The sequence below is a fragment of the Gouania willdenowi genome, chromosome 5 (assembly GCF_900634775.1).
Source record: "Gouania willdenowi chromosome 5, fGouWil2.1, whole genome shotgun sequence".
Lineage (NCBI taxonomy): Eukaryota > Metazoa > Chordata > Actinopteri > Blenniiformes > Gobiesocidae > Gouania > Gouania willdenowi.
In genome coordinates, this window is record NC_041048.1 from 3,373,932 (window position 1) to 3,401,601 (window position 27,670).

Below are 27,670 nucleotides of genomic sequence, written 5' to 3' on the forward strand. Positions count from 1 at the left end.
ATGCTTGATATAAACATTTTTTTTTCTGTTATAGCCATGAACAGGCTATAACAGAAAAAAAACTGTTTTTTGTTGTTTGTCTTTACTTAGTTTATAGCATTCAGTGTACGCTAAATATATATACTGTGTACATATATATATCCTGTGTATATATATATATATATATATATATATATATATATATATATATATATATATATATATGTAATAATGCACTTATTTGTTAATTTACACATGTAAAACCTTTTTTTTTTTAGATGACAAATACGTACAAGAATAAAAAAATATGGCATTTTACAATTTACTAAAAAATATCAAAATTAAGAACTTGCCAAGGGAACAGCTACTTAAAGCAACTTATATTATTTGTTCAATTCACTTAAGATTAAACAGTATTATGGTAAACAATCATAGAAAACAAAATAAAACAATCAAACAAAACAGGTAATATTGTTTGTGCATATCACATATAAATGAAACAAAGTAAGCAAATATGAATCAAGCTGTCATTCATTTAGAATAAAAAGAAGCGATACAAATCAAATAAAAAATACAATCTTCTTTAACATTTTCGAGTTTTTAAAGACTTCAAATACAACGTGTAAAACCAACACTTTACCAGAATGAGTTGGAAGTTTGCCTGTTAAAAACATTAGAATGTAATTTTTTAATCAGGCAGGCCATAGGCTGCTATACACTCGGTTCCAGTTTTGCAGCAGGGGTCCTTTCTTTCGGCTGTGTTGGCTGGTTTGCTAGCTGTTAGCTGTTAGCTTGGTGCGCGTTCAAGACGAGAATGGTTTTGCTGGATTATTTTTGCTGAGAATGAACCGAAAACATGACAGGTTGGTTTATATAAACGCACACTTTCATTCACAGACGGGCTGTGGTCGCAGGATATTTTCTGTTTGTCGGTCCCTGCTTTTGTTTTTATAGCTAATCCTTCAGGCTAGCCTCTGGTGTTGTAACTAAAAGTGATCATGTGTCAAAGTGTGTCCTCGTGATGAGCTACTAAAGCTACTATTGTAATAATTCTAGCTCAGGTGCGTCATTCACTTTGCTGGAGAAGTTTTCAATAATTTATAAAATCAAAACAATAACAAACAAATACGTATTTAATCATTGTGGAAATGTAGACGTTTGTTCATCAATGAATCAAAAATAGTGTGTAATTCTTTATAAAGTAGTATTTATTTTATTTTGTGAAGTGAACCACGAGTGCAAAGTATCTGGGATGATACAACAAATAATTTGTATACAGATTATTATTAGTGTTTTATTTTTGTTGTTGTTATTGCTGAATTGAACAAACTACCTTACACTTGTAATAATATTTTAGCCCCAGTGGAACTAATAATTGTCACTTCTGCTTTGTATTATTTCTTCTTCTTCTTCTTCTTCTTCTTCTTCTTCTTATTATTATATGAAGAATAACAACTAAAATAAAGAAAACACTGATAAAATCATGTTAAAACTGTTCCTAAAGTAGCAGATTATAGGACTATAAAATAATGACCATTTATGTAGTAAAAGGGTTAAACGCAATGTGATAAACATTAATTTTTGGTTGCACGTATTGTATTTATTTGTTTATTTAGGGGTTGCAGGGTTAGATAAATATTTGTGTGTTTTTTTTTAGGAATAACTGTAAAATTAGATGATTTTTAAAATGACTAATGCTGGTAAATTTCTTGCAGTATAAGTTAATAACGTTGTATTTGACTGAAATCGCGTGGTGACGAGTTTTAGTTGCTACGTGTTATTAAAAAAAGCTTATGCGCGCTTCCGGACAGTCAGCGTTTGACTCGGGGTCACTTTACACCACAACACCATACGAATTATCGTAAACATTTCAATGTGTAAATGTCCCCCCGAGTCGAAACTTCACTGTAGCTTCAGATTAAAACATTTTACCAAATGAAATGTGTATGTAAAGAGTTAATATAAACACAGAGTTTACTCCTTTCGTCGCTTTATTGTCGCTAAGCTAAGCTAGCTTCCCAATGCTACATCTTCAGGTATGTTTTACAAAGAGCGAAGCTAAAGCCTGAGTTCAGTCAGAATTATGGGACAAAGAAAGCGTTTCAGGAAATGGAAAAGATCAGGCTAACTATGTGAAATTAACGTCAGTTTCTTCACGTTTGTTTTCACTTTTAAGTCTAAGGTGGTGAAATGGGATTTTAGAAACCACAGAAATTGGTTAAAAGTTGCTAATTAGAGTGGTCAAAAACGGACAGAAAAAGTGGTAAAAAGTGTCAATATTGGAACAATTAGTTTAAACTGATAAATATTGGGCATGACAAATTTTGAATGTGGTTAAATTGGCAAACAATAAGCATGAAATATAGTGAATAGAGGTTAAAAGTGACAATAATGGGTCAATACATGTGACATTAGGTGGAAAGGGTGAAAAATGTCTTGAAAGTGGAAAAAAAAATGTGCAGAAAAGGCTTTGAAATTTGATGGAGAAGTGGCAGAATTGGGAGTAATGTCACAAAAATTTATTAAAAGGAGCAAAAATATGGCAAGAAAAAGTGATGAAATTAGGTTAATATATGTCGAGTTTTTTGTAGTGGCAGAAAAAGTGCAAAAATGGGCTCAAATTGTTAAAAAAAATTCTTAGTTTCTTGAAGGCATCTGTCGACCCCCTCCCAGTGTCTCACAACGACCCTAAAGATTTAGAATCCTTGGTCTGCAGGGACTGCACATCCCGCAATGCAATGCACCAAACTATTTGTGGCAAATAGTCTTAGATTTCTTAAGAAGTTTCTGCTCCCACCATCTGTGGATGAGCCTTATTGAGGTTCAGTATCAGTCAGTGAATGCAGATCTACTCTGTGTATTTCTATATCTGATCATGTTGTAACTTGATGAGGTTCATTTTTAGGTGCGTGACATAGTTTCCTCTGAGCTGTGTGTGTGTGTGTGTGTGTGTGTGTGTGTGTGTGTGTGTGTGTGTGTGTGTGTGTGTGTGTGTGTGTGTGTGTGTGTGTGTGTGTGTGTGTGTGTGTGTGTGTGGCAGCTGTTGCTGACAGTAACCTGCTAGTTTTTGTTGTCCAGTCAGCCACAGCAGTTGTTCTTTTAATAGTAGCTATTTTAAACCTACGGCACACGTTAGTTAGCTCTCATTTATTTAATGTCATGTTTAGAGCTGAGAAAAAAATCGATTTAATTGATCTTGAATTGATTTCATTGAAATTTTCCAAAATCGCTAAAAAAAATTGAATTATATAAAAATATAACCACCCTACTGTTCCGCTATAGTCTGGTGTTAGCAAAGTCGACTACTGTGCAGATGAAGCTCCGCTAGATAAGTAGCCTAGGGGTGTAAGAAAAAATGTTTGGCGATATATCGCAATATTTCATTGTGCGATTATTGTATCGATTCAAAAGAATGTTGAAATCAATTTTTTAATCATGTTTTTTAATGGAAAAAAAAAACCCAACCATTTAATTGCGCTAACATATGCATAACACGTAAACGTTCGGTCACTAGGTGTCAGTGAACCACATCAAACCTTGTTAAACTACCACTTTATTTTCATAAAACATACTGTGAACGTTTATAGATGTATATGGAAGATAATTTAAGAACTTTACACAATCAGCATCTATTGTACAAGCAAAAGTTAAACTTTTTTGAATAATATAATTTGACAGTTTAATAAAGATTGCACTGGTTTTTGATAATTGTACATGAATTACAGTTAGTTAATAATTACCATTTACTTGTTCTTGCAAGTTTAAAAAAATAAATGAAATAAGCTGTATTTCATATTATTTTCTATTTGTAAAGGTGAAATGTGTAATTATTGATATTGTGATTATATTGATTTATTTGTAATCGGGATGTATCGTATCGTGACATGCGAATCGTATCGTATCGGTCAGATTCATGCCAGTGCACACCACTAAAGCCGCCCCAAAGTTCAGTCAGAAGTTTGGAACCATCTCACAAATATCCAAGTAAAATTTGAAAGAGCAATACCAAAATATCGAAATCGATTCACAACCTTATTCATCGAAATCGAATCGATTCAGGAAATTGGCCATGATACCCAGCTCTAGTCATGTAATAAGTGTGTGTCAGTACGTGACGTTAACGTACACAGAGAGGCGTCGCTTCAGTCCAACAGCTTTAATAGATTCCTATAAAAGAAGAGCCTTCATCTGTTTTGTTATCCAACGTTTGGCATTGAAAGCATCTGACTCACTCACAGCATGATGACACTCACCATGTTGTGTAATGTGTGTTTTATATAGAATGCTTATATTGTCTATTTCCTGTTTCTTACCTAACAGTAAGGTCAACTCAAACGGATTTGTGTCCAATTATGCAACAATTATTACGGCGGTAGCGATTAATAAAGGCAAGGCCAATTTATTTGTATAGCGTATTTCATACACAAGGCAGATCAAAGTGCATTACATGATCAAAAAGTGCAACAGAAAACATTCAACAACTTCAAATAAGGATAAAACTGCAGAAAAGCCCCCCATGTTGCTGAAAATGTAGTGTAGGGGGCGACATCACTCCGTCTTATCTTGTAAAATAAAATAACGCCTCCAAAGGACAAGTGCTTAACCTGGCAGCCCATATACAAACTAGGGAAGTATTCATTCAAAAATAAAATAAATAGACAGAAATGCTTTACTTTCAATAAATAAACCTGTATTAAACTCAAACTGGTTATTTATTTTGTATTGTGGATCCAGCGTATTTAAAAGATGACGTAGCCCACGTCTCCAACCACTGTAAACAGCTGTAAATCCCTGGTGATGAACACATTTATTATTTCACTGTTTCTCTAATGGAGTACAGTATGTGTGAACCAAGGCAGTGGGAGGGACTGTTGGTTTATAGATGACGGTGTTTCCTGTTGGTCATCCTGCTTCACACAATCACATCACTGGGCTTCAGTCATGTGTGAAGTGTTTCATTTAAATAGGAGATATGACTAAAACAATATTTACAGACACTAAGGCTGCACAATTAATCACATTTTAATCGTGTTTATGATTTTGGCCTCCATAATTAAATTAACCTGATCATCAGCGATTTTTACGTTTAAAATGTGGCCTCTGATGGATTTTTTTTTTGTAGGTGTGGCGTTCGTGTTGAACTTGTTGACACGCCCTCTTGAGTTTATTGACATAAGTCCTTAATGAATTATTTAGTCCTGGTGACACTGTCCTGGTGACTGGTGCCTAATGTTCTTAACTTTGCTTTATACGCTGTAATTGTTTTCAAGGAGTTTCACTCTGTAACAGTGTATTTATAGTAAGTCCAGCACATTTTGGCAAATTCTTGGGTAAATTTCAGTATTTATCAATATTCTTGTTTAAAGCTTTTCTTTTGCACTCTAAAATGTCCACATATTGTTTAAGAAGTAGTTCATTAAAAATACAGACGTTTTCCCTAAAATGATAAATAATTGTGACTAAAATATTGATCCAAATAATCGTGATAATCATTTTGGCCATAATCGTGCAGCTCTAACAGACACTGTTTTTTTTTTGTTCCCCATTTTCTCTTCTTTGTCGTTAAACTGGACAATAAAAGTTAAATGTTCCCACATTGCTGACTTTAAAGACTGTGGTGCTTTCTCACTGCTAACCATGCTAACTATGCTAAAAGTAAACAACGTTGTCAGCGTCACCATGTTGTGATTGGCTTATTAACTCACGTAGCTGGGTGTGTAATCCCTGTGCGCTGACTCACAGGCACACAGTCAAGCCAATTTAGAGAGACAGACAATGGGCGGAGCCTATACGTCAAACCGTTAAAAAAAACACAGTTTACAAGTTAGTATTGAATTGTGGTTCAACATATTGTAGAGAAGTGTTGCATGCCTAATGTATACATATATTTATTTCATTTTTTGTGTCTGTGTGTTGGGTGTATATGGTTGGGCTGGGCAATATATCGTGATTCAAGGTATATCGAGTTTTCACTTTTGGCGATATAGAAAATGACAATATCGAGATATATCTATATGTTTTTGTTTTTTTTTAACTTGTTTTGATTTATACAATCACAGAACAAATCACATCATACACGTAATTAATATTATTTATAGAGTACAGTAAAAAAAACAGTCATTCTTTACCATTTTTCCATATTTCTGATAAATATTTTATAGCTAATTTTGTATTAAAATACTTGTTTTAGGAGTTTCTGCTTTCGCTACTTCTCAGAACAGCATGAAAAGCAAAGAACACTGAGTGCATTCTAACTCAGACCTTCCCCTAAATAAGTCACACTACAGAACTCACTCACACGTGCTGTCCCTTAGAGGAGAAAAACACTAATTTGGCACCTATTTTGCAGCTCTTTGTTGATAAATGTGTTTATGTGGCATTTTTCATCAGCAAATATAACCCAGAATGGTTTTTATTGTCAAACTTTATCAAGTTAAAATAATCGATGTATGAGTTTTGGTCCATATTGCTCAGGCCTATAGTGTGTGATGTTTTTGAAAAATAAAAAAAATGGGTCACCATGGAAACCCAATAAAAATACTTGAACTGTTTTCAGGATGACACTGTTGTTGAGATGTTTTTTCTTCTTCCTCCAGAGTTGACCTGATGACGTCGTCGGCATCCGCCTTGTTTCACCTTTTCCGGTGTCACTGTCACTTTGTGGGATTGGACCACCTGCTGTGACTCCTCCTCCTCCTCAGTTTTCCCGTCTCTTCTCCCAGAAACAACAACAGACGTGATGTATTGCCTCCAGTGGCTCCTCCCCGTGTTGCTGATCCCGAAGCCCCTGAACCCAGCGCTGTGGTTCAACCACTCCATGTTCATGGGCTTCTACCTGCTCAGCTTCCTGTTGGAGAGGAAGCCCTGCACCATCTGTGCCTTGGTCTTCCTGGCTGCGCTCTTCCTCATCTGCTACAGCTGCTGGGGAAACTGCTTCCTCTACCACTGCCAGGATGCTTCACTGCCAGACTCCGCCCACGACCACACCATGGTGGGGACTTAGGACCACGAGGATATGTGGTAGTGTTGTTGGGCGGGGGATGAGGGTTTCTATAATGTTTTCAGGGGAGCGTCATTAGGATGGTACTGCCAGTAAGCTGTGATGGAAGCGATGGATGACAATGATCATGACTCTTCATCTACGTAGAGCGCGTGGCACGGAGCCAAAGATGGTACCGCAGGAAAAAGGTGTTTTTGCTGTTTTTTTCATGCTGTAAACTAAGAACTCCTCCACTCATCTGAGACTCCGTCTGAACAAAGTGTCCCAACTGCCAAACGTCCCCACAAATCAACCTAATACAAGCCACAGCACACACACACACACACACACTCACTGATGGACAATCACCTCCACGTTGTCTTCTATTCTCGTTCCCATCGCTACCAAAAACAATTCCTCTTATTGCTGTATTTTGTTCTTTTTTTGTTTTTCTTTTGCATGATTTCCAGCTCGTTTTTTTTTCTTCTTTTTTTTTTTTGTCGTCCACATTTTGAGTGTTGGTGAAATACAACAAATTTCTGATGGTTGTTTCCAAAAGGGTCACAAAAACGAAACTGTCCTGGATTTGTGCGTTTGACGGATTGAAAGACTGTAACTTTTTTGGGGGGCGTGTTTTTGTGTGACCGTAAGATGCGGATCGATGTTGAGCAACAGGTGAACAAACAGGAAGTTGATGTGCGTTTCAAGCCACATGGAGCAGCACACGTGCGGCATCACGTTTACAGCTCAGTGGGAGTTTCCCAGTTTTCCGCTGCCGTCGAGTGTCAGGTTTGTTTCTATTTCTGTCGGCGTGTGCGTGACGAGCGTCTGATGTTGGTTCAGCTTCCTGCTACAAGTTTGCTTTGGTTTTAATTTAATAAAACATTTTCTTCTGGAGATGAGATAGCGTGTGATTCACTCTTGTGTCCAACATCCACTCAGACATGGGATTGCTGCCCTCCTGGATAAAGTTTGAACAACTCGGATCCAAAGACTGGAGACGTAACGAAAGATTCCATCTGCTCACTTCCTCTGTTTCTTGACAATTGCCTTAGTTTGAAGTGTTATGTGTGGTTCATGTGCTACATTAACATTAGCATCAACACAGTGACAGACTTTTCACACAATAACTAGAGGTGTCATGATCCGATATTGATATCGGTCCGATATCAGCCAGAAAACGAATATCGGATTTTATCGGCCTGCATCTAAAATCACTGATATAAGCTCTCAGATAAAATGTTCCACTCCAGCACATCTATCTATAGGTGACTGTGGTTCACACACTAACAAAGTAACGTACTGTTACTGACTATTGTTCTGTTTGAGTAACATCACATGATCAAGCCTTTTCTAACATTCCACACTACAAAATAAGTCATAAAAGTATGTATGATTTGTGCTGATATCGTATCGGATATCGTATCGGATCAATATCGGTATCGGCTGACGTGCGAGGCTGCAATATTAGAAGTGAAAAAGTTGTATCGGGACATCCCTAACAACAACCAGGAATATGTAATATTCCTTGTAAAAGTTTATATTTTATCTTGAAAGTGCTTGAATTTTACTCTTCATTTTTTATGTTAAACAGTTGGAAAAAACCTTTAATTTTCCTCAAATTATTACATATTGTTTCCCATAATTAAAAATAAATTGTCACAAAATCTAGGGAATTTAAAGAGAAGATTCTGTTGGGACTGATATCTGTCACTTATTGCTTGAATATTGTTTCTTACATATTTTGCATTTCATGTATACATACAAGTGTAAACTAGGACACAATAATGTGGAAGTAACTCGTGTTCCTGCATAAAATCTGTGGATCGCTTGAGTTCAAACTGCTCCTTATTTGGCTCCTGAACTAAATTAATAAGTCATTTAATCCATAAATTATTGACTTAAACTATGATGTAAAATAAAATTATTACACTATTAAGGGAACTTTTTTTTTTGCCTGCCTATAATGTGATAATGGCAGAAAAAAAATGTATATATATATATACTGTATAAAGTTTTTACATTTGGACTCAGCATCTTGTTACATTATCGACCAGTTGTAACATTTTGGGTTTTATTAAAAAAAACATTAATTACATGTCAAGCTCAGCATTTTTGTTATATTATTGACCTTATTACATTTCGGGTTTTATTAAAAAAAAATAAAAATTAATAACAATTGGGGTCTTGTTATATTTTTGGTCATTGCTACATATCAGGCTTTAACAAAGCTTAACAGCAACATTAAGACCAAGTATAACCACTATAGGCTTTAAAACCAAAGTCATGCTGGAAGGTTTAGTAACGATTGTGGATCAACAGCTGTGAGAGAAGCTGCTTCACTTTGATTCTTCTCAGGAGACACTTTTTGTCTTTTGGACATTTGCATCATTTCCTATAGGATGGTGATCTGAGTCTCTTGGTTCTGATAGGCTTCCTCCTGCATCTCAATGTAGAGCTGGTCCATCCTCTGAAACGCCTCGTATCCTTTTTTACCTTCAAATTGTACAAAAAATATACACATTGACACATTTAAAAACATAAGGGTCATTCCATGTTATTTCAACAATTCATTTTTGAGATATGGACAATTTAGTGAGTGGGGTATCATAATATTTATTATGAACAGATCTCTCATATTCTACATTTTCTCCTTTTTGGGAGTATTTTTCCTTCAAAATGCATAATTAACATAAAAGTAATTAAATGCTGCTTCAGATATGCATCCACCAGACAGTATGTACAGTATAGCAGATATTTATATTGAGAGAGTAGGTGGAGCTGTATTATTTATATATATCTATATATAGTTTCATATATGATGTGGTTCCTGAGATATTGGAAAAAGAAAATGGAAAAATCAGCACAAACCCCCCTCATTAAATTGTACATATCTCAAAAAGTATTCATCAGATCAAACTAAATATGTACAGTGTGACTATTGAATAATTATGAAACAATTGGTAAAAAAAATTGAGAATTTTTGAGTGAGGGATGTCTTTGAAATATGTTGAAATGATGGATTGAACCATTTTATTACCAAAAGATAAGACAGTTTCTCTGGCAGCACTACGAAGATCCTCATCTGGTGATTTCCATAAATCTGCGATGTGATCCACACTTTCAGTGGCCTGGTGAACACAAACACACACTGAGAATGTGTGTGTAGATCAGTGTGTGTGTGTGTGTGTTGTGCTCACCCTGAGGTATTTAAGAGCCAAACATGCACCGTGCTGCGTTGGAACATCAGAGCTCCTCAGGCTCTGTGTGTAGTAAACCAGCGCCTGCAGATGGAGGTCACACTTAAAGCTTTATCTTCATCCAAGAAATAAAAGAGATGGTTTCTTAATGAAAATGCCACTAGGCTAAATAATGAAATAAATCAACTGATAATTCTGAATAAACTGTTTTATTATATATAGCCTGGCAGATATGTAGCAATATTAGGGTAAGATGTTATCTGTGCATGGTGGTTTTTTGTTTTTTGTCATAACTTTGGTTTTATTTGACATAGAAACATGGTCTCAGTGGGGAATTATAGGTTTTCAGGCTCAAGGAATTAAATAAAATATCTTAAAATACTGGAAATTGTGCTCGGAGCAAGATCCAAGATGGCCGCCATCTGTATTGTGAATTTCAATCTTCCCATAACTTTGGTTCTGTTTGACAATCCTTGTCCTAAAAAATCTACATTTTGCCACAAAGATCATGTTTCTGTGTCAAACAGAATTGAACGATGGTGGCCATCTTGGATCTTGCTCCAAGCACAATTTATGGTATTTTAAGATATTTTATTTAATTCCTTGAGCCTGAAAACCTATAATTCACCACTGAGATCATGTTTCTATGTCAAATAGAACCAAAATTATGACAAATTATCCAAATTGGCATTATGGATGGTGGCCATGTTGGATTTTTTGATTTTGAGTGGGAACCAATGGTTTGCCGACGTGGATCCCATCAAAAATAGATTCAGCATATTCAAAAAATCCCATGTACAAAGTTTTGTGCTTTCTTTTCAGAAGTGAACATCTTTGACATTCTGTATCTGCTGGGCTGAATTGCTGATGGCAGCACAAATGTATATTCTGAGTTATCATGTTTTAAAGCTACACCTGCTGTATTTGCATACTGGTGTTGTACTGGACTAGACTGGGTTTGGAACCTTGGTCCTGAAGGCTTTGCAGCCGTTGGCTCTGCAGAGGCAGTTGGCTGCAGCTTTGCAGACCTTGTGGTTGGAGTCCGTCTGCAGGGAGGAGAGGGTCTGCAGGGTGAGGCTGAGAGGAAACAGATCTGTAACACGTCGACCACGTAGTCTGTTTAGGGCCCGCCTCCTCTTGGGGCCCCTCAGGGCAGAGAGCAAGTACTCTGCAACACATGTGGCATCATGCATGATTATGAAAGCACTATTTAAGCCACTGATCAGACAACAATTCAACCACATATGACTGACCTTTACCATTCTTATCAAAAATACTGCTTAAAGTCTGCTCATTAGTCTTTTATTTTATATTTAATACTTTATTTGTAATCACAGATATTGCTATAATAACATTAAATATCAAATATTGAGCTCAGCTGTAATAATTCAAATAAGTTCATTTGTCTTGTTTTTACTTTTTAAATAATATGTTTAATAAGGTTTAATTTATTCAGACAATGTTTTTCAAGAAATGTACAATGATCTCCTGACATCATGTTTCGACTGTCAACTGCCAGTCTTCTTCAGAGGCGTCTGCTGATCGCTGTGATGTGTCCTTGACGTCTACATAATAAGTTTTGGTTTTTTGATGAAAATGAAACCATAACATATTATATGGAGCTTAGCTGCTTTACCCTATTGCCTGATATTTACACATTATTCTAACAGCTCTTTATTCTCAGATGATTGGTGTGAAAATATTGATTTTATCCGATATGTAGTGATGTTTTATATTATATTTATATTTTTTTATGTTGTTGAAGGAGTATAAATGAAAAGTGCACATGAAAGTAAGAAACTAGTTAGCATAGATCAGTGCTTTTCAAAGTGTAGCGCCCCCTGGTGGGGAACAGAGATATGACAGGTGGGGCGTGACAAACGGGAGGACATTTTCAGTTTAATGCCAATCTTCTTAAAGTTGTTTCTTTATTGACAATAAAGATCATTGACACTAAACGAAACACCTACACACACAAAAGTAATAATGAGAACCCTAAAAATGTAGCAAAAATGAAAAGAGAATTAATTTATTAGACTACATTAAATATGAACCGGGGGGGGAGAAAAAATGCATTGTGGAACTAAAGTGCAAAAATAATGATTCACGTCGACATTTACTTCACATGGAGTGGAACAATAAACAAACTTTCAACAGCTGACATAAAAAATGAATTTCCTTTTCTTTTTTCTTAAGCTTTTTGTGACATAATCACTGCACTTTAGCATTTGTTTTTCAAGCAAGTGATAGTTTCATTCAGTTTTTGAGTTATCATGAATGATTTGATTATTATTATTATTGTTTCATTTTAAAAATTAGTTTTTTTTGGGGGGGGGGGGGGGGGGGGGGGGGGGGCAATGGGAGCAAGTGGGGCTTGAGAATTTACCTTTGTTCAAAGTGGGGAAGACAAAAAAAAAGTTTGAGAACCACTGGCATAGATTGTTCTTTGGAGATTTTATAGTACAGACTGGGTGTGTCCTAACTACTCAAGGAGCCACGCCCATAATCAAGGCATGTTTTGAATTTCCCTCCTAGTGACAGGTCAGCAAAAACCGGAGGGTTTAGTTTCACTTAAAATAAAAAAATCAGGATGCCTATCAATCAAATCGGCACCTATGGCATTGTGATAAAAATGATTTTGGACAAAAGCGTATCGTTTAATAAAAACGATGTCTGTATTTGCTCAGAAAGGCTCGTTGCAGATGATGAGTGAAGTGTTGTTGTCAGATGAAGCCATTTTTTAGTATAACATCATGTATTTTGTCATGATCTTTAGAAACTTGCAGCCAACAGCGTCCTCTGGTGGCAGGAAAGAGAAAGTGGTGTGTGTACCTTCTTTGGAGAGGCGGTAAATGTGTTCTCCGAGCTCGTGGATGTTCCAGCGTTTCAGATAGACTGAGAGCTGGAACACAGTGACTCTGTCCAGGCTGCAGAGCGGCCGAGAGCACGGCACCAGTGGACAGACGCTCTGAAGCTGCTGCACCAGCAGAGAAAACACTGCAGAGCAGAGAGAAATACTGGAACATTCAGGATACGCACAAGGCCAAGAACAGGTTTATCTTTCAGATACATTCAAAATAGCCCCGCAGACAGTACAGTATGTCTAAAAGATGTTCACTTCTAGAAGAAAGCATTTTCTTTTTTTTTTGAGTATGCTGAATCAATTTTTAATGGGATCCACACTGGCAAACTAATGGTTCCCACTCAAAATCGAGAAATCCAAGATGGCTATTATACATATTGCAAATTTCAATCTTACCATAACTTTGTTTCTGTTTGACATAGAAACATGATTTTTGTGACAAAATGTAGGTTTTTGAGATCAAGGATTGTTCGTCAAACAGAACCAAATTTAAGTTAAGATTGAAATTTGCAATACAGATGGTGGCCATCTTGGATCTTGCTCTGAGCACAATTTACAGTATTTTAAGACATGTTATTGAATTCTGAAAACCTATAATTTGCTACTGAGATCATGCTTCTATGTCAAATAGATGGCAAAATATCCAAATTGGCATTATGGATGGTAGCTGGCCATCTTGGATTTCTTGATTTAACTTTTTTCCCAGAAGTGAAAATCTTCTATGTTATTGTTTATTTTATCTTATATTTTTCCACAGAACTGTATGACCATCATTATCATCCATGGTATGGTATGTTATGTGAACTCCATCCCCCCCCCGCTGTGAGATGGTGACGGACACGTGGAACCTGTACCTTTCTCTGATTGGCCGGGCTGCTTGGCCTTCACCTTGTGTGTGTAGCGTCTCTTCAGCGTCCTAGAGAAGTTGTCTACGTGGCAGCAGAAAGGAGGACTTCCTGTCTCAGACTCGTCCCAGAGCAGCAGCACGTCCCTGGTCCTCTGGGCCTTTGGCAGCACTGAAGGTTCACAAACGTAGAACGTAAGCGTGGGAATGAAGTGATTACATCATCCCGACCATCCCCCCCTCTCATCTGACCTTCCTCAGCAGAGATGTTGTTGTTGTTCTCCAGCAGCAGACCACTTACTCTGTCCAGGACCTCAGTTTGTAGAGCCACATCCAGCAGCAGCTCCTTCCTGGACGGACTGAAGTTGGTCTGTTGTAGAGTCTGATGATCAAACATTGTGAAGTCAGGTTTACATTGGATGGATTCAACTTTATTATCAACTGGTCTCACCCTGGGACCCTATTTAACCACGGTCATTAAATCGCAACCCCTTTTTCTTTTAGAATCCAACCAACCAAATCTAGTCTTTTAACAAGTTCTGATGAACTACGGCCGGGCCCCTGTAACGTCTCCACGCCGAATAGCACATCCTACATTCTTGAGGATTCAGTCAAATGACTCGGTTCCACTGAGTAAAAAAAGTCTCCGAGAGGCTCTTGACGTCCGCTCATAGAATATCCATGTCAAATTACAGTTAACGGAGGAGTAGTCAGTGTGAGGCATAATTGTAATTTACATTGAATTACCTTTGAAACAATATATCACATGACTATGTTCCCATAAATTTGGAAATTACTGGAAATGGGGGGTGGGCCCCTGGGCCCCATTTTAAAAAAGGGCTCAGAGGGTCTCATCATATTCATTCATAGAGTATTCATACGAAACTACATTCTGATCTAACGTTCTAGGCATTCAGGAAATGACTGAATAATTTCAAATCTTGTGGTTTTAGTACCTGTAGTAAAATACAGCAGATGTCCAGGTGAGTCTCTATTGCTTGGTCGAGTCCCCAGTTCCCAGAAGTCAGTGGGGCAATGATTGGCTCCTCCCCCTTAGAGACAGACTGGTTGTCTATAGGAAGGAGGCCGACGCCCCCCAGGCTGCTGTGCTGCACTGAGCTGATTCTGAAGGACAGACACATCAACGCTGTGTTTGACGCTTTATATCATCGATGGGCAACTCTATCACAGCGTTATGTGGGTCACATGATCAACTTTCATCTCAGCATTTAGAATAATGACCAATCAGAGCATGAAAACAGGGGAAAATAGGGTTTTGTCTTTTTTTGTTGCCTTTGTTTTTAGTCATTTGTGTTTTTGCTTGTTTTGTGTTCATGTTGTAATTGTGTTTGTTTTTCTGTAATCTTCTGCTTTTTTGTTGTTATTTGTGAGTTTTTGGGGTCACTTTCTGTATTTTTGTTGTTTTCTGTATTTTCCTGTCATTTTGTGTCATTTTTTTCATTTTGTGCATTTTGATCTTGATTTGTGTGTGTTTTGGGAGATATTTTGTGTATTATGCTGGGCTTCATATTTCTTCCAAATTCTTGAATAACAATTTTGGGGGATTTGCTTTGGGGGCTGCAAAAAATTAGACTGAGGGCCACATGTGGCCCCCGGGCCGCCAGTTGCCGATGTCTGCTTTCGATGATTCCTGCTGACTCATTCACTCACCCACTGTCTTTCAGCCTCAGACTGCCCACATATGAAGTGTCGTCTTCTCCACTGAAGTCATGTGACAAGAAGTCAAAGCTGCCCAGGACTTCTTCAACTGCCAGAGTTTCCTCTGATGACGAGTTCCTCATTAGGGAGAGGTCGTTCTGCAGGAGCAGAAAGATAAAGATAAAGATAAAGATAAATATAAAATAAAGATAAAGATAAAGATAAAGATAAATATAAAAATAAAGATAAAGATAAAGATAAAGATAAAGATAAAAAATAAAGATAAAGATAAAGATAAAGATAAAGATAAAAATAAAGATAAAGATAAAGATAAAGATAAAGATAAAAAATAAAGATAAAGATAAAGATAAAGATAAAAATAAAGATAAAGATAAAGATAAAGATAAAGATAAAGATGAAGATAAAGATAAAGATAAAGATAAGACTCGGTCAAAATAAAACTTGTTCTAGTTCAGGGGCCACATACGACCCAGTGTGACCTTAAATGGGCCGAATCAGAAAAATCCATGTGTTTGTGAAGGAAAAAGCACAAATTCAAACAAAAATCCTGAATTTTAAGCAATTGTGGAAAATTCCTTAACTTTGCAAAAATTTTTTAGAAAATTTGCAATGTAATTTGCCAGGTGGGACAGTGGGACAATTAGCGAGACTTTTCCAGGTTTTTAAAAATAATTGAGATTTAATATTACTGTAAATAATATAGTACTACAACCCCCGTTAAAATGTATCCACAACTTATATAATAATTTACAAAAAGTCCTGTTTTTTGCTGTAATTTTACTTCGAACAATGATGTGATATGTGCTTTAAAAGGATCCTCCACTGTTTTTACAAGTTTGGCCTAAAAACTGAAATGTACTTATTAGTAGATCTATGCCTAACAAAACACATTATTCTGCACCATATTCATTTAATAACTTTTTTAAAAATAGGACTACTTTACAGTTTTAGAGCCTGTGTTCTGTCATCTTGAAATCACATGATTGATGATGTCACACGGCCCCACTGACTGTAAACATCCCATTGTTTTCTATTGGAGTGAAACATTCAGCCTGATTTTAGATCATTTAACAGATTTTTCAGTCAAAATGACAACTTGTGCTGTTTTTGCTCTAAATATTTAGACAATGTAAACCTCTTTTGTCTAACGAAGGAAGATAAAAAAATTGTTTTGACCTGAAAAAAATCTGTGACCACTGGAGGCAATAGTTTCAACTCTGTGGTTTGGTAGTAGACAATGAAGCAGAGAAGAAGAGCTCTCCTAAGAGACCGTCACTCTCCCTTAAACAGTGCGCTGACATGCTCTGGTGGCTGAAGTTAGCGAGTAAATCAAGGACCGTTGAAGGACTCCCACCCAAATGGACTTCCATCCCCAGGGTTAGTGTTTCTCCAACAACAGTTTTTATCCTCTTTCTGTAAACAAAAGAGGTTTACATTGGCGTCTTTAACTTTTCATGATTATTTAGAACAACCAAAAGCAGCACAAATTGGAATTTTGACTGAAAAAGCTGATAAATGATCTAAAAATCAGGCTGAATGCTTCACTCCAATAGAAAACAATGGGATGTTTACATGCAGTGGGGCCATGTGACATCATCAATCACATGATTTCAAGATGGAGGAACACAGGCTCTAAAACTGTAAAAAAAAAATATCTATTACCTTCAGTATGGTAACTAAATGTAGTATCTGTTGGTTTAAGGCTCTCAGCTCCTTATCTGAGCAGCTTTGCTCTGACATCATCTTCTGCAGCTCTGAGATCAGGACTCCGAGGCGGAGACACAACGCTCTACGCTGAGCGCCGCTCGGCATCGCTGGGACTGGAGCTGATGTGTGAGATGAGACAGGAACACGAGTGGGTTGAATGGGTGCAACTGGAGGGGAGTGTTTCTGATGGAGAGACAAAAACAAGACAAAAGACAAATTTGTTAAACGCAATTAAAAAAAAAATTCACTCACGCCATCAGGAATCTTCACCTTTACACTAACGCCATCCTGATGAAGATCCTCAGCTCCTGGTTCGGGGTCTCCAGGAATGTTCTTCCTCAGGATGTCTGGAGTGCTGGACCTTCATTAACAACACAGACATCACTGTCATTACAGTTTAACACTACACAGCATGTTAGATGCAACATGTTGAAATATATATTCCCCCAAAATTAAAATCAAATGTGACCCCTGAGATTATTTTTAGAGATGCAAGAACAATTGTTTGAAAACAACCAAGACTATAGACAGGAAATGATGCCAGAACCTTGAATGTGTTTGGTTTATTTAACTTTTTTTCTGTACCTTCTTCTTGGTTCTTTTGATTAAACAGCTCAAGGACAGATGACAACAGTATTTATACAGTATTTCTAAGTGGTTTATTAGGGCCAGAGCACCAAAGGCCTTATTGTTTCTGTACGGATACTTCTTATTATTATATTACTCTTTTTATGTCACTTTACCTGGATTTTTAAGGCCCTCTGTGCAATTTCATTAAATTTGGCATGAGGGTATAGGTTTGTGAAAAATGTAACACCACAAGGGGGCGATGCTTTCATCAGGTATGGTCAATAGGTGACCTTTTCCTTCTTCTTTTACTCTTGTGTCATGGACTCAGACTGATGTGCTCTTTATTGTTACTAGTGATGAAGCTGGCATCATATTTATATTATACAATAAATAAGAACTTTGTGTAAATCTACAAGTTTTTGTGTTTTTGTTGTCGTTTTGTGTGTGATTTATAATTGTGTTTGTTGTTGTTTTTGAAGCCATTTTCAATCAATATTTGTTGTTGTCGCTGCTTTTTTGTATAGTTTTTTTAAGTGTATATCTGTTGTCGTTTTGTCTATTTTCGGAGTCATTGTGTGTATTTTTGTTGTTATTTTGGGTCTTTCTGTCAATTTTTAGGCATTCTCATTTTACATGTGTTTGTTCTTTTTGGAAACCTTTTATTTGTTGCTGTTTTGAAGAGATTATTGTCATTTTGCATATTTTTGTTGTTTTTTGTGTATTTCTGTCAATTTTTAGGCATCTTGTGTTTTGTTTTTGGATTCATTTTGATTATGTGAGCTGTCTTTTGTGTATTCACAAACGTGTCTTTGTTCCTTTGTGTAATTTAGTCCTGGGTTAACCTGTTCCTCCATCAGGTAGGGTACCTCACGTTTACCACATTTACCCATCTTACCTATTGTTCTACATAGCAGCTTATTTTCCCACTAGAAAGGAACGAAGTGGAAACACTGGCCCTCATTGATCAACCTTTGATAAGTTCAGATCTGAGCGTACGATGTGCGTTCGACCAAATTCACGCAAGCTTCAATTGCGTCTTAAGCGTACGCTATGATCAGATCTCACGTCAGGTCTGAACTTGCGTACACAAATCTGAGTGGATTAGTGATGCAGCAGCAAAATCTGACTGAGACTGAAAATGTTAAACAAGCCGCTGTCAATGGAGTATAAGCAGAAACACATTCAGAACAAAACAGATTATTGAAACAAAAAGAAAATGAATAATTATGGAATTACAGATACCACTTTTTTCTTTTTTTTTTCATGGAAAACCTGATAACATCACTGGTAAACTCTACAACTGTCTGAGCAGAAGTGTGTCACACACACACACACACACACACACGGGACGCAGCGCTGCTATGCTCCGTGTTGGAGAATGAGGTCTATTTCCTCCGTACAGCACATCACCGGTGATGCTGTACGGAGGAAACAGGCCCTCATTCACCTCTTTAAATGTAAATAATTTCTTAAACTTTTACAAATGTGCTGCAGTAGTCAGTCATGTGATGAATTATAGATCAAATTGGCTGAAACCATAATAAACATAGACAAGGGACATTTAGTCATTTTAAAGGCTGAGGCTGGTATAAATGTCATAATTCCCTGTGTCTCCAGGATCTCTGTTGTGAAGTTGCTCTCAGTGCACACAGGGGGGCAGACGTCACTTACTCAGTAGCTGATTCTCTTCCACTGAGTGTTTAAATGAGCTCCTTTAAATTCCAGTTTTCACAAATTTAAAAAGCACATCTTTGTTTTGCTCCACCTCACATGTGAAGATGCTGATTTTCATCTTGGAAGAGTTTATTTTCTTGTTTAACCTCAGTGGGCGGGGCCTCCGGAACAGGAGAGAGTAAAAAGTAAATGACAATCAAATTCAGCCGCTGGATTTATCAACACTTTTTACGCTGGGATTGGTCAGATACCAATGTTTCATAAATTACACGTTGGTGCTGTCATACGACCAAATGCTAACTTAAATTTTCACCCGTTTTCACACAAGCTTGATAAATGAGGGCCAATGTGTGTGTTTGAGGGTGATCCTCACCTCTGTAGCATCAGGATAGAACTCTCTTTACTCTCTCCACCTGAAGATGGATCCTGGAATAAACTTCCCCAATGAGCTTTTCTAAACTTCTCATCAGCCTCTTGTTTCATCTCTGGATCTTCTGAGGAAATCTGCAGGAATCCTTTTTCTACGAAGGAAAGCTGAGACTGGCTCCCTCCCAGACTGGTCCCAGGACTCGGACTGGAGGGGGGGTAACTGTGAGGACGCTTTAGACTTCAGAGTTCAACGATAGACAAGCATTGAGAAATGGACTCATTTTGAGGTAAACATCAAACTTCATGTCTCTGAATACCTCAGTGTGTGAGGAGTGTGTGGACTGGGGTCCAGTGGGACTGAGGTGTGTGAAGGGTTGGACAGATAGCTGAGCAGAGACACTCCACCTCGACTTTGGCGACTCTTGGTCAGCAGAGAAGGAAGAGACCCTTCCTGATCCTGAAGCTCTCGCATCATTGACTGAAACAAGCGGAAGTTTCCAACTTTGAATTTACAGCAACAGAAACTCAAATCTACAGTGAACGGTAAGGTTATAACAATTCATCCATTAGATCGATTAATAGATTGATCTTCCTACGATCCAACTACATCCATTTGTGATCTGTGCTCGGCAAGTTATCCTTCCTTATGACATTATTCGATCTAAAATCAGTAAAAAGGTGATCAATCGATTGTATCGATATAAGGACTTCATATGAATATGTTTTAAAAGCTCTTTTATTATTAAATACGTTACGGTGACTCTGTCTAGGGGTGTACTTTGCCGTAAATCTGACGATACGATTCACAATTGCGTGTCACGATACAACATGTCTCGATACTAAACAATATAATACACTTCGCGAGATATCAAATTTCTCCTTTATAAGTACAAAATGGTAAAAAATACAATTTATTTCATTTTTTTTAAACTTGCAAGAACAAGTAAATGATAACTGACTGTAATTCAAGTACAAGTATCAAAAACAAGTGCTATGTTTATTAAACTGTCAAATTATATATTTTTTAAAGTATTTTAACTTTTGCTTTGTCAGCAGATTTTGATTCTGTTAAGTTCTTAAATCATTTTAAAAAAATTAACCACATACGTTTATAAAAGTGCACAGTATGTTTTATGAAAATAAAGTGCAATCAATGTCCAGCTAAAATGCATTGATTATGTGGTTCACTGCTCATTAAACCTGAATTGATCTTTGTTACACTTTTTTTTGTTCACAATTTTTTTATATTAATATATTTTCATTTTTTATTTTATTTTTGAAAACAAAGCAGAAGAATCAGGTAAACCTAATATGTATTTTTATTGAAATTGAGAGCAGAAGAGTTAACACCCTGTTCATTTAAACTGAAGTGTTGGTTGGACTTTATGTTGTTTACTTGTTTTGTTTATGTCCATAATTCATTTATAGATGATTTCCTTTCAATAAACAACAGCAATCTATGGAAGCTAAACTGTATTGTCCAATATTCAGGGACAAGGTTTTACAGGCCCACAATTAACAGAACAAATAATAAAAAAGGAAGAAATGATAGGATAAAGGAAGGGATGGCTGTGTGTACTCACTACAAAGTATTTCTCCGTGAAGGACGGAGTGTTTGGTGGCGTCCAGCTGTAAACTGAACTTTTCCTGCTGGACACTGAGAGTTTGTTGACACACAAAGGCCTCGTCTTCTCAGCGCTGTCAAATGGACTAAAAAACACACAAGACAAAAGTCTAAATATGCATGTTAGTGCCCGATATGTAATAACGACCCGAAATGTAACAAAACCCAAATCGTTATTGGAAAAAAAACATGTAATAAAACCCGAAATGTAATAACTGGTCAATAATGTAACAAGATCATAGAGTGAGACAATGATTTATTTATTAAAGAATAGTTGGAATATCTGTGGCATGAAATAAATAGAGCAACTGATGGAGCTGATGAATTGTGTTAGAAATAGTCTTTCTTTATAGCACAGTGGGTCCAAACCTTTTTTGGATCGTGACCCAATTTTAATAACAAGAATTTCTGGTGACCCTAAAGACATATTTGTTCAAAATTTACTTTTTGATGATTATTCTTTTTAATCCTGTATTGGGTCAATGTGATAATGCCTAAACATTCAGTCAAACTGTATTTATTTCAGTTAAAAAGGTTAAAATGCATATCATGTGGTGCGACTGTCTCGCCATGACTGCTGTTTTCATTTATTATTATTATTATTATTATTATTATTATTATTATTATTATTATTATTATTAATAATAATAATAATAATAGACCATGTTGGCGACCCAACATACTTGGACTTAGAACGTTGTCCTTGCTAGCTGCTACATGGTTAGCATTGATGTTGTAGCTGCTACATGTTTAGCATTGAGGTGCTAGCTGCTACATGTTTAGCATTGAGGTGCTAGCGGAGGCTTGAAGAGTTCCGTTGATCAGCAAACTCTTTCTTGCACAATTTTTGTTTTCCATCCGGAGTTATTTTTTTTTTTTTTAAATAAAATGAACGCCCACGAAACACAGCAACAATTTCTCCTCTTGTTCTTCTGTTTCGTGTGTTGTGGGCTGTGCATCAGTATTATGGGTATACCAGGAACTCGTGCAATGAGGAAGGTTCCGCACTGTTTGGAGTGCAAAAAAAAAAAGCGATTAACTACGTTATTTTTTAGTGCGTCATTGTTCTGTAATTAATGAATCGCAAATAATGCAATAAAGTCCCAGCAGTAGTTTTTATACAATGGTAGTTTATTTATGAAAATACTTGTCTTTAACTCTTTTAAAACTTGAACTAGGTTTTCTCTGTGTGGCTAAATATTGTTTGTAGGTATAACTGAAAAGGTCATGGTTTCTGTTATTTTCTGTCCTTTTCTATTGAGCGTCTTGTGTCTTTGTGGTGTTCACCACCTGGGTGGGGGGCATGGATGGTTGCTTGAACAACAGGGTCTGTTTAGGTCTCAGTGTGTGTGCAGTTATGTGTGTGTTTTACTGTGTGTGGCATGAGTTTGTTATGCTCCATGTGCATATTTGTATATTTGGTTAAAATTTCTCCTGGGACGATCTAAGATGTGCTCCAGCTGCCCTTTCTAACGCATGAAATGTGATCCGTCACAGTGCCAGTGTGTGCGTGTGTGTGTGTGTGTGTGTGTGTGTGTGTGTGTGTGTGTGTGTGTGTGTGGTCAACGCTAAGGTTAGGGGTACACTGGGGGCTTCAGATTGTAAAAGGTGTAGTTTGAATGTCTCGATACAACTCACTTCCAATGCGATACCGATAATGCAGCCTTGGGTTTTCACCGATACCGATATCGATCCGATTTCATCATGAGTCCTACATACTTTTATGACTTATTTTGTCACGTGAAAAAAAACCCAAAACTTAATCAAATTATTTTACTCCGAGAACTACAGAGAGCAATAGTCAGCAACTGTACATATGAGGAAAATTCACCTAATTATTATTCACCAATGTAAAGGGCACCGATTGTAAAGTTGTGCATGCCAGAATAAACATTTAGCAACAAACCATTTTTAAAAAAACATATGTAAACTTTTTAATGTTACTTTTGACTCGATTTATAGCAATATTTGTGCAATTTGCAATCATTTTTTCTCTTAAAAATATGTCACTGTTAAATCTAAATGTGAAATCTAAATATTAAATCTAAATGTAAATACTTAATTCTAAATGCTAATGTTAAATCTAAATATTTGAATTTTAAATGTTAAATGTTCAATGTTAAATGTTAAATCTAAATCTAAATGATAAATCTAAATCTAATTGTTAAAGCTCAATCTAAATCTAAATGATAAATCTAAATCTAATTGTTAAAGCTCAATCTAAATCTAAATGATAAATCTAAATCTAATTGTTAAAGCTCAATCTAAATCTATGTTAAATCTAAATGTTAAATCTAAATGTTAAATCTAAATGTTAAATCTAAATGTTAAATCTCAATGTTAAATCTCAATGTTAAATCTAAATGTTCAAACTAAATCTACATGTTAAATCTAAATGTTAAATGATAAATAAAAATCTAATTATTAAATCTAAATCTAAATCTACATGTTAAATCTGAATGGTAAATGTTAAATCCAAATGTCACGGGTGAAACTAAATAATTAGGTAATATAAAAATTCACCGGAAGTACGATTTACATGTAACATTTAATTTAACATTTAACATGGAGATTTAGATTGAAATGTATCCTTTTTAGTTGTAAAATATCAGAGTGAATGCCCTCTGTGGGTTGAATGCCATCACTCCTTAGATGATGCCTGGCTCACCAGTCTAATGTTTTTCTGCAGACTCTTCAGTCTGTGCACGGTACCAACTCACTTCCATGTGACTTCCAGCTGCAGTTTCAGTGTTCCCAGCTCAGTGACGTCCACCAGCATCAGCTGTGGCGTCAGCACAAAGAAGTCGGCGCTGGCACAGGTAACCGTGCCGACCGGCAGCCATCCCAGACCCTTGGCCTCGCTCACCTGCAGGAACATCAAAGCAGGGAGAAAGTTTGATCTCTAATGGGCTCCAGATATGTTAAAAAGATGTTCACTTTAGGCAGAAAACATGGACATTTGTACATGGTTTTTCTTTAATAAGCTGAATCCATTTTTTATGTGATCCACACTGGCAAACAATGGTTCCCAATCAAAATTGAGAAATCCATGATGGTCGCCATCTATTTTGCCAATTTGGATATTTTGTCATAACTTTGGTTCTGTTTGACGTAGAAACATGATCTTTGTGGTAAAATGTAGGTTCTTGGGGTCAAGGATTGTCCATCTAACAGAACCAAAGTTATGGTAAGACTGAAATTTGCAATACGAATGGTGGCCATCTTGGATCTTGCTCTGAGCATGATTTACAGTATTTCAAGAGATACTATTAAATTCCTTCAGCCTGAAAACCTATGTCAAATAAAACCAAAGTTATTAAAAAAATAATCCAAATTGGCCTAATGGATGGTGGCCATCTTGGATTTCTTGATTTTGAGTGCATGTGTGGATCTCATTAAAAATTGATTCATAGATACTTTAAAACCCCAATGTACAAATGTTCATGCTTTCTTTCAGAAGTGAAAATCTGACCCTAATATTGCTACAAATCTTCTGGGCTATGGATAAAAGGTGAGAATAAAAAATATATTGAAAAAAAATAAATAAATAAAAAAAAAAAAAATATATATATATATATATATATATATATATAAACTCCAAGCAATAAATGACAAATATCAGTCCCTGCAGGATCTTCACTTTAAAATTCCTTGATTTTGAGACAAATTTTAGAATTTAGCAGAATTTAATGAGGATCATTATGAGAAACTGCAAGGGTTTAGAAATATGTAAAGTTCTTTCAACATTGCATAATTAAAAAAGTTGTGTGCTATGATATATAGGCATGGGAAAAATGCACTGAACATTGGAAATGTATTTTCAATGTGGATTTTCATTAAATTTGTGACTTTGGAGGATCTGAGATAATACAATGAATTTTGTGTTATCTGTCGATTTGGATTCTCTAATCCAGGGGTTCTCAACCTTGGGGTCAGGACACCATTTGGGGCCGCAAGACACTGGAAGGGGGTCACCACATGCCTTTAAGAAACTAGGAACAATTTGACCCAATTTTTGCTTATTTTCACCCTTTTTCTGCAGTTACACCAAGCTTGCCATATTTTTACCTATTTTCTGCTGTATGAGGCCCTGCTGTATGGGGCCCTGCTGTATGGGGCCCTGCTGTATGGGGCCTGCGGTATGGGGCCCTGCTGTATGGGGCCCTGCTGTATGAGGCCCTGCTGTATGAGGCCCTGCTGTATGGGGCCCTGCTGTATGGGGCCCTGCTGTATGAGGCCCTGCTGTATGAGGCCCTGCTGTATGAGGCGTGCTGTATGGGGCCCTGCTGTATGAGGCCCTGCTGTATGAGGCCCTGCTGTATGAGGCGTGCTGTATGGGGCCCTGCTGTATGAGGCCCTGCTGTATGAGGCCTGCTGTATGGGCCCTGCTGTATGAGGCCCTGCTGTATGGGGCCCTGCTGTATGAGGCCCTGCTGTATGGGGCCCTGCTGTATGGGGCCCTGCTGTATGAGGCCCTGCTGTATGGGCCCTGCTGTAGGGGCCCTGCTGTATGGGGCCCTGCGTATGAGGCCCTGCTGTATGAGGCCCTGCTGTATGGGGCCCTGCTGTATGGGGCCCTGCTGTGTGAGGCGTGCTGCTCTCTGACCTTAATCTCAAAGTTTTGATGAATGTACGGGAGGAAGACCATCTCCTCTTCATCCCAAGACTGCGTGTCATCAGACTCGATCTTTCCTCTGATCCTCCATCGTTGGCGACCCAACCTCACCACCACCTGGTCACGTGACATGTCATCAGAATCAAAGCAATGTGTATAGAAGTTTGGCCTAAAATTGTTGAAATCTCCGTATTAGAAGATCTATTCAAAACAACGTATTTTGCAACATATTCATTTAATTGCCTCTAAAAATGGGACTACTTTACAGTTTTAGAGCCTGTGTTCCTCCATCTTGAAATGATGTCACACGGCCCCACTTCCTGTAAAACGATCCCATTGTTTTCTATTGGAGTGAAATATTCAGCCTGATTTTTAGATCATTTCGTAGCTTTTTCAGTCAAAATTGAACTTGTGCTGCTTTTGGTTGCTCTAAATAATCTTGAACTGGCTGAAGGTATAGAGTTAAAGGACTCCCCCCAAAAGGACTTCTGTCCTCAGGGTTTATGTGTCTTTAACAGTCCATGATTTACTTGTTAACTTCAACCACCAGAGCGTGTCAGCGCACTTTTTAAGGGAGAGCAAAGTTCCCTTTGCGGTCACAGATTCTTTTTTGGGTCACTGTCACAACATTTTTATCCTCTGTAAACAAAAGAGGTTTACATTGACATCTTTAACTTTTCTTGGTTTTTTAGAGCAACCAAAAGCAGCACAAGTTGTCATTTTGACTGAAAATCAGGCTGAATGTTTCACTCCAATAGAAAACAATGGGATGTTACAGGCAGCGGGGCCGTGTGACATCATCAATCATGTGATTTCAAGATGCTTCTAAACTTTAAAGTAGTCCCATTTTGAAAAGTTAGTAAAACAAATATGGTACAAAATAAGGTGTTTATTAGGCACAGATTGTTCTAATAACAATATTTCAAAGATTTTAGGCCACATTTGTAAGAACAATGGCGAATCCCTTAAGAGAGATAGTCTATGACTGTTTCCACCTATTTAACCCTTCGAGCTAATGAGTCGACTCATAGTTTGATCTCCTCGGGCTGAAGTTCTCACCTCGTACTGGTCTCCTGGCAGAGTCGAGCGAAGCCGATCAGGCCTGCGTGTGAAAACATATGTCAGATATTAGTGAGGATCATCGCCGTAAAGCTTCTTCTGTGTGTGTGTGTGTGTGTGTGTGTGTGTGTGTGTGTGTGTGTGTGTGGCTACCCTTCATTTTAATATGAAGCTCTCCGAGGAGGATTTCCAACTCTCCTTCCATGGCCAACATGTCCTGCAGAGCAAAAAAAAAATACCAAACACATTTCATGGATGATGAAATGATGAACGCAATCCCTCTGAGAGTTTGATGTGTTACCATGGTAACACTAGGGTGATCATACGCCTGGTTTTAAACGGACATGTTCGGGTTTCCCAGGGACCCCTGAATGCATCTCAGAGAACATGTTAATTTAAATGACTATGGAGGAAATCAGCACCTGCTTTGTACTGTACTTATTACTGTACCTCATATTGTTATTGAGTAATTATATATATCGGGGGAATCTGGACACGGTTTTCTTT

At 37.1% G+C, this 27,670-nt stretch overlaps 2 protein-coding genes across 2 annotated transcripts in view; one reads left to right on the forward strand and one right to left on the reverse strand.

Moving 5' to 3' along the window:
• The first annotated feature begins 715 nt into the window (after positions 1 to 715).
• Positions 716 to 7,860, forward strand: blcap (bladder cancer associated protein). Its single transcript, XM_028446390.1, has 2 exons — positions 716 to 842; positions 6,576 to 7,860. The coding sequence occupies exon 2, from the start codon at positions 6,719 to 6,721 to the stop codon at positions 6,980 to 6,982; it is 264 nt and encodes an 87-aa protein (XP_028302191.1). The 5' UTR covers positions 716 to 842; positions 6,576 to 6,718; the 3' UTR covers positions 6,983 to 7,860.
• Positions 7,861 to 9,063: 1,203 nt separating this feature from the next.
• ripor3 (RIPOR family member 3) overlaps positions 9,064 to 27,670 on the reverse strand; it is a 39,035-nt gene continuing 20,428 nt past the window's right edge. The window contains 19 exon segments of the mRNA XM_028446303.1: positions 9,064 to 9,454; positions 9,999 to 10,089; positions 10,159 to 10,242; positions 11,124 to 11,326; positions 12,991 to 13,155; positions 13,876 to 14,037; positions 14,118 to 14,247; positions 14,822 to 14,990; positions 15,537 to 15,682; positions 17,208 to 17,435; positions 17,523 to 17,613; positions 19,870 to 20,103; positions 20,183 to 20,343; positions 21,449 to 21,575; positions 24,210 to 24,355; positions 26,096 to 26,221; positions 27,164 to 27,180; positions 27,183 to 27,206; positions 27,317 to 27,380. Coding sequence (XP_028302104.1) covers positions 9,354 to 9,454; positions 9,999 to 10,089; positions 10,159 to 10,242; positions 11,124 to 11,326; positions 12,991 to 13,155; positions 13,876 to 14,037; positions 14,118 to 14,247; positions 14,822 to 14,990; positions 15,537 to 15,682; positions 17,208 to 17,435; positions 17,523 to 17,613; positions 19,870 to 20,103; positions 20,183 to 20,343; positions 21,449 to 21,575; positions 24,210 to 24,355; positions 26,096 to 26,221; positions 27,164 to 27,180; positions 27,183 to 27,206; positions 27,317 to 27,380 — 2,469 coding nt within the window. The 3' untranslated portion in view covers positions 9,064 to 9,353.

Excerpts from the sequence above, each read along its gene's own strand:
- blcap (XM_028446390.1), top strand. The coding sequence starts at position 6,719 with ATGTATTGCCTCCAGTGGCTCCTCCCCGTGTTGCTGATCCCGAAGCCC.